Below are 11,473 nucleotides of genomic sequence, written 5' to 3'. Positions count from 1 at the left end.
CTCTCTCTCATTTTGCTCTCTCATATATGCCTCTATTTATAGGCATTCATGGAAGCTCTTCTTGGTTTGTTGTCAACATTGATGGCTACCAACTCTAGCTCATTCAACAATGGTGGCCACCAACTCTATCTCATTCAACAATGGTGGCTACCAATAGTCAATGGTAAATGGTTGGTGCCTTATATGAAATGGCAACCAACCTAACACTAGGTTCTATCAAGGAAGACTTCACAAATACTTCAAGCACAGACAATGTAGCGGTCCATCGGGATTGATCAAAACAAAGAAAAAAAAAGGAGAGAATTTTTATGATTCCACAAATTTACTATTTCAAAATTTAGAAAAACAACGTCTGGACGCGTTTCCAAACCAAACCTTAAACCCTCTTAACGGGCAAAAAGACTTGCCCCATTCAACAAGGAAGCTAAAATGTCGAGATTGGAAGGGAACTGCCCCGCAGGAGCGCTATATAAACAAGCCAGATTATCAGTGTCTAGCATCCATAAGTTCTCCTCTCGAACCCACAAGTGAAGGAGAGTAATGGATTTCATGTCTACAATGACAGCTAGAAGTTTTCCGATTTTTGCAGCCATTTTACTTCTTGTTGCGATGCAATCACGCACCATTCAATCAAAACCAAGTGGAGATCCTTTTGGGTTCGTCAAACACCTGGAGGGATGCCACAAGAACGGATCTGTCGAAGGGCTTCATGAGCTCAAAAGATATCTTGAGAAATTTGGATACTTGAACTATGGTCATCAAGGAAAGAAGGGCCATAACCATGCCAATGACGATGAGTTTGATGATCTTTTAGAGTCTGCAATCAAGGCATATCAGCAGAACCATCATTTGAACGTTACAGGAAGCCTAGACAATAGTACAGTGCACGAAATGATGCAGCCTAGATGTGGCGTGCCAGATGTTGTCAATGGTACAAGGCATTACCATACTCACAAGTCCATCCACACACTAGCTCACTAAAATTTATTTCCTGGAAATCCTAGATGGCCAAAAAGGCAATTGACGTACAAGTTTCGTTCCAGTGTCCAAGTCCCGGCTGCACAGAACATAAGGTCCATCTGCGCAAAAGCTTTTCAGAGATGGGCACAGGTCACCGAATTCACCTTTCAGGAAGTTACCGGTAGCTCCCCTGCAGATATTGTAATTGGATTCCATCGCGGAGACCATAACGATGGTAAAGCCTTTGACGGTCCTCGAGGGACCTTAGCGCATGCTACTCCACCAGTTAGGAATGCAATGTTCCATTTCGATGCGGATGAAAATTGGAGTGAAAACCCAGGACCTAACCAGATGGACCTGGAATCTGTTGCTGTGCATGAAATAGGACATCTCCTCGGTCTTGACCACAATGATGATCCAAATGCCGATGCCATCATGTCTTCCAGAATTCCTCCTGGGGTTGCGAAAAGGGATTTGCGTGCGGATGATATTCAGGGTGTACGAGCTTTATACGGATTCGCTAATTGAAGCGCGTACAAAAGGAGAATGATGCTTGCAGTTTCTATTATCTAAATTAAGAATAAATTTCCATCAGTTTCTAGTTACAAATTTGTGTTTAATTAGGCCATCCTGATCTTAGAGAGGTGGCTGGAGTCTTTATTTGCAAAGTGTCTCCTTGCAAGCCTAAAACTATTTTGCAAACCATTTCTTTGAGATTGTAAATGAATTATGTTTGCATAATACAAATAATCGTGGATTATTTGGACGAGTCTCTTCAAGGTCTATTTGTGCAGCCAGCCGCACGTTGTCTGTGTCACAGAGCATTACCGCAGGCATAATAATTCCATCCATACTGTACTCTACATTTTCATCCGACGAAACCCAAGATGTCCACCAGAGAAAAGACGTTTAATGTATAGGAATTAGGATTGGTTCTAGTGGTCAAGTCCATCGCACACAGAGCATAACGTCTATCAGCTGCAATCTGTGGAGAAGCTTTTCAAATATAGAGACAAGTTTGCCTAATTTGTTTTGATAATGCACAAATTGAATTGCCATCTGCAACCCCTCTCTCCCCCACAACTCGAACAATCATTTTTTTTTTTTTTAATTTGAACACGTCTACGGATTTTTTCTTGGCACATTGAACACGTCTACGGATTTTTTCTTGGCTTGGTGCGAGAAACAAAGTTCAAACCTAGCTATCTTGCTAATACTGAACAAGAAGACCACCTCAGCTTAACTCAAATTCCTAAGCCGGCATTACAAGTGCATTCTTCGAAGAAGGGAAAGTACACGAGACACAGAGGACACCACAGGCTGATTTCCTGTGGGATTTGGTTTGTTCGTCCAATAATTCTCCAATTGGAAGAATGTTACAACTACAGGCATGTGTTAATGCGTTTTGAATGAGCATCGACACTATGAATTATCCCTCTTGTATTATTTGGATGTCGTTTCAAGGCACTTGAGCCATTAAAAACGGTGAGCAGTGACCCTATGAACTATTTTCTTTATTGAATGAAAAAAAAAATCATTACAAATAATTACATATTCTCTCGAGATGTTATTTTTAATTGCTAGGTAAACTGCATGCTTTCATCATCATTATCTAGAATCTGAGTTTAAAGAAAGGCTACAAGAAAAAAAAAAAAAATCTTATGAACAGATAGGTATGGATATGAGTGCCCTGTTTTAAGAACCAATCAAATCTCATGCATGAAAACTTTCCCTGATACCCGACCGATGGAGAAAATAATAATTGACTGATGTGGAATGGTTTTAGGCTTTCAGCCACACATTTGTTCCTTAATTTACAACTAATCACTTATGGCTCGCTCTGTTTCAGAAATATCATTACATCATATTTAGATGCGAAAAGGCTAAAAAATATCATCACATCATATTTAAATGTGAAAAGGCTAAAAATATCATCACATCACACTATGTATAGATTCCAGTCTATTCAAGTTATGAAAGAGGAACCTTCACCATCAACAAATAAAAAATTTGTGAAGAATTTTTAAAATTATTTTATTATATTGAAAGAAACAAAATATTTCTGTTTTGAAGTGAAATTTGTATAACTGGTCCAATAACAACGAAAACCTCTACATCACTACGTAGTTTCAATCAATTCATGAATTTAGTATATTCAACTTTTTAATGCACTTTATCTGTTGGAAATTTTATTATTAATAAATTTATTAACAAATTAAAAATCACTAATAATGGTTTTTTTAATAAAATATTTGTGTTGGTGAATCTATTAATAAAATTCACGTTAATAGACTGAAAATACAAATATTAATACACTCTTCTGTTAATAATTGCAAAATTCCGTTAGTGTCAAGATCGATGTTCAATAATTGAAAGAATTCAGTCCATACATGACAATATCTATGGAAAAGTTGAGAACCATACCTTAACATCTCTTATTGAAATGTTAAAAAAACATCAACGACATGTTAGCTTTCTGTCAATTTATGATTGAAAAAACATAATGGATACCCTTAGCCCTTAGGAGAATATCTTCTGGTTGGGGCACTATATATTTATTTATGTGGAGTTTCATGTTCATACTTGAAGAAGTCCTAACCAATATTGAAAGAGGCTTCCAAGTATGGCTGAAAAAACCTTCAAATTTCTAGTATCCCTTTTTCTTCTCCTAGTGATTCCGATAAAATTTGTCCAATCAGAACCAACTGGGCATCATCCATTCAAATCCATCCTGAACCTTGTGGAAAGCCAAAAAGGTCAATCTGTTTCCAAGCTGCACCTTGTAAAGCAGTATCTGAAGAAATTTGGATACTTGGATTATGATCTTTCAAGTAACAAGAACCGGAACCAGGTTGACGATGACGAGTTCGATGACCTTTTGGAGTCTGCTATCAGAACCTATCAGCAAAACTTTCATTTGGAAGTCACTGGAAGGCTAGACAAACGTACCGTGAATCAAATGATGAAGCCTAGATGTGGTGTGGCTGATATCTTCAATAGCACAAAGCACCGCAATAGCTCCAAGTCTTCTGATGGGGTGGCCAATGCTGACTATTCGTTCTTCCCTGGAGCCCCCAGATGGTCCAAAAAGCATTTGAAGTACACGTTTGGCGCAACTGTCCAAGTCGCTGGTGCAGAGAGTATAAGGTCTGTTTGCAAACAATCCTTTCAAAAATGGGCACAAGTTACTGACTTCACGTTCGAAGAAGTGCCTAATTCTGCCGATGCTGATATTAAAATTGCCTTTTACCAACTAGACCACGGAGATGATGAGCCATTTGATGGCCCTGGAGGAATCTTTGCCCATGGTTTTAGACCAACTATCGGGATGCTACATTTTGATGCTGATGAAACTTGGAGCAGCAATCCTGGACGTCTAGAGCTAGACCTGGAATCCGTCGCTGTGCATGAAATAGGTCACTTACTCGGACTTGGTCACAGCGGAGACCATCCAGATGCAATCATGTATCCATACTTTGATTATGGAAAGACAAAAAGGAATCTGCAAGAGGATGACATCGACGGTATCCGTGACCTCTATGGACTTTGATTAAAAGCCACATATAACTAAAAGATTATTATACCTGTTATTGTATTAGCAAATAAAGGATTTGTACGTGGATTTTAAAATATGTGAAGAAGTCACTTCCACATAATCTTATCTCCTTGTAATCATAGAATAATTGCAATTGAAGTTTTCCAGTCTGTATGTTTCTTTCTAGATAAAATTATTGTTCAGGAATTTGGAGTTTGACAAAAGCCTATTTTGCTAACCAGATTTTAATTTTTCGAGTTCTGCAATCAACCAAAAGAGCAGTGGCAATTAGAACTAAATTCGAAAAATTTATCTGTAGGAAGCTGGGGGCATTCTCTCTTCTTCTAAAATAAGAATTCTAAGCCCCCCAAATCACCTGCTATTATGTAGCACAGATGATCAAAACCCAGATGAAATTAGCATGAGTGGTCCAATAATATTACAAAACCTCTAAATCAGTGCAGAAGTTTCCATCAATTCAAGCTGTCCAATAATTTAGCCCATGAACGACAAAACCTTCGGCAAAACTGAAAACCATACCTTAACGCCTCCTATTGAAATGTCATAAGAACATCAACAGCATGTTAGCTTTCTGTCAATTTATGCCTGAAAAATCATACTGGATACCTTTACGAGAATATCTCCTGGTTCATGCACTGTATATTTATGTGGAGTTCAAGTTCATACCTGAACAAGCCCTAACCAACTGAAAGCGGCTAGCTATTATGGCTGAAAACAAAGTACTCGAATATTCTCCTTTTATAATATATATATATATGAACTTGCACATCACACTAAAATGTGATTTACTTCAAAGCTGATACATTAAAAAATAATTTCACTAATCACATTCTTCTCTATCACATAAACTTGAAAAAAATCTTTAAAAAATAAGAACAAGTTTGATAAATAATGTATTTTCACCGATTCAAATTGAATAAATTCTGAAATTTATTTTAAATAAAAAGATTTACTAGCAAAAAAAATCGATTAAATTACTTGAATAGTGGAAATCAATTCCAGCATAAAATTGGTTTCAAAAGGCAGCAAAGGTATAACAATAATTTGGCTCATCAAGCACCCCAATGAGGTCGAGCCACTAGAGATGCTAATCTCCGTTGACTCCTTAACGGCTGTTAATTATTACTGGAGTCTGGGCCTCTAATTCCTTTTTCTGTTTTCTTCACCTAATTGGGCTGAAGTAGAGAGCCCATACACCTGCCTTTCTGTAAGGTTTTTTTTAACGTGAAAACCCAGTTTCAACGTCTAAAAAGATTGTTACTGGACAAATGCCCAACTGTAGCCTCTAGCATACAAAAGATAGGCGCCGAACAGGATGGGTTAGCCTGTCAAGAAAGGGAGAAAAAAAAAAAACTTTGTTATAAAGAATTTGAAGTATAGCTGCCAGACTCAATCCAGGAATACTACGTCAACTCATGCAAACTAACAAATAGAAAAAATAATATTTTTTTTTTGATCAAAATTGAATTGAAAAAATATACATGTTTACACGGGAAACTTGTAATGAAAACTTGTGTTAAGGCTCTAGACGCGGGGATGCGCCAACGAAAGCACATTGCCTAGAATTCGGCAGCGATGGACAGCGGCAGCCTTGCATAGGCAGAAACGAATTCAGCAGGTAGCGTGCAATGGTCTATGCGAGTCGTTGAGCTTGCGACTTGGCATGGACGTGGGAGCTTAGGTGATGGACCTTAGGTATTCTTGTAAACTTGTGTGCTTACTTGTGTTTGTTCCTTTTATACGACTTAGAAATTGTGGGAACTTCGTTGGGTGAGCGAAACACATAGTCGTAGGAAATACGAGCAAAAAGGGGAGGCAAGGCTGAGTTTAGTTGGGACTAGACTATCGCATTGGGTTGAATTGTGTTGCAAAAAATTTAACCCCGTGACAACTTGCTACTTGACTTGTCTGTTTTCCCACACTGTGGAAATTCTAGAATAGGGCCATCCGTCCCCATGCAGAAGATGGAGCTTAAATTCTCTCCCCAACACAATAATACATAATTAAAAAATAAAATTGATGAACAAGGACAGGATCTATATTAGCCTTCTACATTCATCTAAACAGCCATCTCTTAGCCTAATTTGAATGCAACAACACGGAAGAAAGGCATAAGGAATCACGGAACCCATGGAGAAAACTTAATCAAAATCCCTGTCCTGGACAACAATAGTATACGAAATAAAGTATAAAGAACCGGGTACATGAAAGATTGATTGATACAAGAAACTCAACAGCTCGAGCTTGGAAAGAACGAAGAAAGGGCTCCTGATTGCTTCTATCAGAGTTGGTAGTTGTGAGGTTCGAGTTGGAGATTTTGAATTTCATTCCAGGGTGTACGTACGAGTAATGAGGGGAAAAAAAATCTGGATGGCAGTGTTTAATTCTTACACTCCCCCCCCCCCCCCTAGACCCGTCGGGTTTGGATTCGATCAAGTTGGATGAACTGAATTTCTAAAAAATTATTCGGATTAAACGAAGGGCCATAACCATGATCATCAAGGAAAGAAGGGCCATAACCATGCCAATGACGATGAGTTTGATGATCTTTTAGAGTCTGCAATCAAGGCATATCAGCAGAACCATCATTTGAACGTTACAGGAAGCCTAGACAATAGTACAGTGCACGAAATGATGCAGCCTAGATGTGGCGTGCCAGATGTTGTCAATGGCACAAAGCATTACCATACTCACAAGTCCATCCACACACTAGCTCACTACAATTTCATTCCTGGAAGTCCTAGATGGGCAAAAAGACAATTGACGTACACGTTTCGTTCCAGTGTCCAAGTCCCGGCTGCACAGAACATAAGGTCCATCTGCGCAAAAGCTTTTCAGAGATGGGCACAGGTCACCGAATTCACTTTTCAGGAAGTTACCGGTAGCTCCCCTGCAGATATTGTAATTGGATTCCATCGTGGAGACCATAACGATGGTAAAGCCTTTGACGGTCCTCGAGGGACCTTAGCCCATGCTACTCCACCAGTTAGGAATGCAATGTTCCATTTCGATGCGGATGAAAATTGGAGTGAAAACCCAGGACCTAACCAGATGGACCTGGAATCTGTTGCTGTGCATGAAATAGGACATCTCCTCGGTCTTGACCACAATGATGATCCAAATGCCAATGCCATCATGTCTTACAGTATTCCTCCTGGGATTACGAAAAGGGATTTGAGTCCGGATGATATTCAGGGTGTACGAGCTTTATACAGATTCGCTAATTGAAGCGCGTACAAAGGAGAATGATGCTTTCAGTTTCTATTATTTAAATTAAGAATGAATTTCCATCAGTTTCTAGTTACGAATTTGTGTTTAATAAGGCCATCCTGATCTTAGAGAGTGGTTGGAGTCTTTGTTTGCAAAGTATCTCCTTGCAAGCCTCAAACTATTTTGCAAACCATTTCTTTGAGATTGTAAATAAATTATGTTTGCAAAATACAAATAATCGCGGATTATTTGGACGAGTCTCTTCAAGGTCCATTTGTGCAGGCAGCCGCATGTTGTCTGTGTCACAGAGCATTACCGCAGGCATAACAAGTCCGTCCATACAGTACTCTATAATTTCATCCGACGAAACCCAAGATGGCCACCAGAGAAAAGACATTTAATTAATGTATAGGAATTAGGATCGGTTCTAGTCTCCAAGTCCATCGCACACAGAGCATAACGTTTATCAGCTGTAATCTGTGGACAAGCTTTTCAAATATAGAAACAAGTTTGCCCCATTTGTTTTGATCACAAAAGACACACGAATTTAGAGTTAAATTTAGTTGAAAACAGAGGTGAAATTAAAAAAATTAAAAAATTAAATATCAACTAAAAAGAAAATTTAAAACATGTTGAAATTAGGGGGCTTTTGAAATTTGATAGGGGTGAAATTAAATTGATTCTTAGGATCCAGATTTAATTAAGAATCAAATGAAATAAATTAAAAATTTAAACACTAAAATTTTAAAATATAAAATTAAACCTAATTTAAACTCAAAAAGCCAAAATAATATTGTCTGAGCAATGCATTTTATATGAAATACCGTAGTTTGGTTAATTAAAAATGAGGGTATTCTCTCTTCTTCTAGAATAAGAATTTTAGTACGGAGCCATAAATTTAATTTCTTCTGAATTATATATAAATACACGTAAAGATAGAGAGTTATGACCTAAATAATACAAGGAGGAAAGGAAATACAAGGTTTTGCTTGCTTGTCTGCCAAGGTAAAAAGGAAAAAGAACCAATCGACTTTACTAATAGTAATAGGTATGGATACTCCTTAAACTAGCAATGACATTCCGTGTTGTTTTCGAGTTTTACTCTGGATGTTATTTTCAAGTCCAATAAATTTAAATAGGGATGCATGCAATAAATCGAGCGATGTAGATATTTAATCAATTCAACCTCCTTCCACCTTCATATCAGTCTACTTAAGAACTGGTTTAATAATTGGAAAAATATAATTAAATTTTCAGTTCATCAATTTCAACTTTTAAATAAAAGTAATGAAATATAAGACTCTCAGTAGAATCGAAGAGGTAAATCCAGTCTCATCAGTAAATATCATCAAATATTTTCTTTCTGATTAGATGCCAAAGGCCCAAAATCTTGCAAATTGAATTGCTAATAATTTTCTTAAAAATCATCAACATCAAAACCCTAATCTTTAATTACAACAGAAACAGAGAGAATATTAAGGAGATCGTTTAATAGAATTCGGAAGCCACGCGTGATTGTTATGCTCACACGGACTGGGATTTTAAGCTTATTTAAAATAAATTGGGCGTGATGGTAAACTTTAATCGGACTCATGTGTATTAAATCACTCCAAGCCCGTATTTGCAAGGCCTTTAAAGTCTCCCCCACCAAAAAGGCTGCAGAAGGCCTAATTAGGTACAACCTGGGCCTCAGACTCTACAGTCTGCACCCTCTTGTCAAAGCAAAACTTTTTATGAGATGCAAAAGAGCAATATTGTAGAAGTTTCCAAGCTTATTTTATAAAAGCTCCATGCAAAATAGCAACATGGCAAGAGTTCATGAACAGATCTCATGCAAAAATAATAGAAATTGTAGAAGTTCTTCGATGTAGGGTCAAGCGTACATTTTCGAGATGTTTGTTTGCAAACCTGCTCAAGTTTTCTTGGAATTTGTTTAAATACTAGAAGCTCATCACAACTTCTATCCTTTTGTTTTTGAGACCAAATTAAACAGAACAAAAACAAGAGGTTGGATATAAGCTGAGGAACAATTGTGCGGCCAAAACCCTTCTGCAGCGGGCGATTCATAAAGTTTTCTATAAAAAATAAACTTGCTTACGAGGAAATACATCTGCAGACAGGGACTTTAAACAGCTTTAGGATGGCTTAAACACGAAGTCATTAATTATTAGAAAAAAGATGGGAATATGCTCTTAATGAAGATAATAAAAGCTGCGAGCATCATTCTCCTTCCCTTTGGTTCTTATTAATTATTAGTGAATCGGAATAAGGCTCCTACACCCTGAATATCATCCTCACGCAAATCGCTTCTCGCAATGCCAGGACGAATTCTTGAAGAAATAATGGCATCGGCATTTGGATCATCATTCTGGTCAAGACCAAGTTAGAAGATGTGCTATTTCATGCATTCCTAGTTGGTGGAGTAGCATGGGCCATGGTCCCTGAGGGCCGTCAAAGGCGGCACCATCGTTATGGTCTCGGCGATGGAATCCAAGCCAGAAGTAACTTCCTGGAAAGTAAATTCGGTGATCTGCGCCCATCTTTTAGAGCCATAAAGACTGAAAGTATTATCCATACAGCCATATGAAAAAGGTTAATTTTTTTGCCAAGTAATTCAGTTTTGAAAACTTACAAATTGCTTTAAACAGAATACCCATTCAACTTACAAGTCTAGGCATTTCATAACAGAACTGTACATTCAGCAATTATTACAATCTTAAAAACTTCTTCTTTCCTTTTTTTTTTTTTTTTAAAGAAGGCATCCATTAGAGTTATCTAAAAAACTCATGAATTTTTGGCGTGCTTTAGAAGGCATCCATTAGAGTTATCCAAAAAACTCATGAATTTTTGGCGTGCTTTAATAATCTGAGTGCAACAAGAAAAGGGTTTTTTTTTTTGTTATTGGGGATCTGCTATTCTGAATTATCTTTACTGATTACTAAAGTAGTTGTGCCTTGAAACATATCCTCTCTCCTTTTTTCTCCCATAATTTTAATAGCAAATGGCAATAGTTTTCTTGAAATTATAGTTTGTCTTAAGACTCTGAGCATTAAATGCCAATAATTGTCATGGGACATTTCTGATTCGAAGAATGGCCATTTTATGAAATACTCATAGGACTTGTCTACAGGTGGTTCTTTGGTTGTAAAACTCACTTTTTGCAACTTCTAATGGCCTTTTGTCCGCCTTCGGTGAGGGATCAAAAACTCCGTGTGACATTTACGTAGAGAGAGGTAAGTAATTTTATTTGAAGTTGCACGGCGTCTATCTTGAGCTCCAGAAGGAGATTTTCAATTTTAGAAAGTACAAGCTCTTTTCTTTTAATTTTATTTAAATTCCTTTTTTTGCGATGAGATCTAATTGTTCTTATGGAAAAGAAACATGCGCATTTGATTTGGTTTTGCGGAGAGATTATCTATAAAATATATTCTTAGAGTAAAATGTTTTCTTTATTTATAGCATTTGAAAAAGTGACTTTATCGATAGCATACACACATGCATGGTTGAAATCACTCGCCAACAGCATGTGTGAGCTCCTACAATTTTATTTCAGAATACAAAAGAAACAGTATCCTCTGTGTTCATGGCAAGCTTTAATTACCTTTCCCTCCTCCATATCCAGAGCCATAACCAGACCCGCTACCATAACCTGAGCCTGAGCCAGAGCCAGAGCCAGATCCTCCTCCTCCACCCCCACCACTACCACCACCTCCTCCTCCTCCACTTCCATTCCCACCCTGGCCACAA

The 11,473-nt window shown here is 37.6% G+C and overlaps 4 protein-coding genes and 1 pseudogene across 4 annotated transcripts in view; 3 read left to right on the top strand and 2 right to left on the bottom strand.

Moving 5' to 3' along the window:
• LOC105115545 (dihydrolipoyllysine-residue acetyltransferase component 1 of pyruvate dehydrogenase complex, mitochondrial-like) overlaps positions 1–5,971 on the bottom strand; it is a 21,739-nt gene extending 15,768 nt beyond the window's left edge. The window contains exon 1 of the mRNA XM_011012460.1: positions 5,958–5,971. The gene's annotated coding sequence lies outside the window, so the exon portion shown is untranslated. The remainder of the gene's footprint in view (positions 1–5,957) is intronic.
• LOC105115547 (metalloendoproteinase 1-like) lies at positions 477–1,729 on the top strand (annotated as a pseudogene).
• Positions 3,497–4,688, top strand: LOC105115548 (metalloendoproteinase 1-like). Its single transcript, XM_011012461.1, has one exon. The coding sequence runs from the start codon at positions 3,584–3,586 to the stop codon at positions 4,508–4,510; it is 927 nt and encodes a 308-aa protein (XP_011010763.1). The 5' UTR covers positions 3,497–3,583; the 3' UTR covers positions 4,511–4,688.
• A 1,176-nt stretch (positions 5,972–7,147) lies between the features above and the next one.
• LOC105115554 (metalloendoproteinase 1-like) lies at positions 7,148–7,744 on the top strand. The gene has a single exon (XM_011012466.1). It carries the CDS (start codon positions 7,148–7,150, stop codon positions 7,742–7,744), a length of 597 nt encoding a protein of 198 aa, XP_011010768.1.
• A 2,227-nt stretch (positions 7,745–9,971) lies between these two features.
• Positions 9,972–11,473, bottom strand: part of LOC105115553 (glycine-rich cell wall structural protein 2-like) — a 6,982-nt gene continuing 5,480 nt past the window's right edge. Inside the window, exons 2-4 of the mRNA XM_011012465.1 lie at positions 10,393–10,396; positions 10,191–10,284; positions 9,972–10,094 (exon numbers count right to left, since the gene is read on the bottom strand). Coding sequence (XP_011010767.1) covers positions 9,972–10,094; positions 10,191–10,284; positions 10,393–10,396 — 221 coding nt within the window. The remainder of the gene's footprint in view (positions 10,095–10,190; positions 10,285–10,392; positions 10,397–11,473) is intronic.

Source organism: Populus euphratica, unplaced genomic scaffold, assembly GCF_000495115.2.
Source record: "Populus euphratica unplaced genomic scaffold, PopEup_1.0 scaffold804.1, whole genome shotgun sequence".
Classification (NCBI taxonomy): Eukaryota; Viridiplantae; Streptophyta; class Magnoliopsida; order Malpighiales; family Salicaceae; genus Populus; species Populus euphratica.
This window is presented reverse-complemented; position numbering and strand designations above follow the sequence as displayed.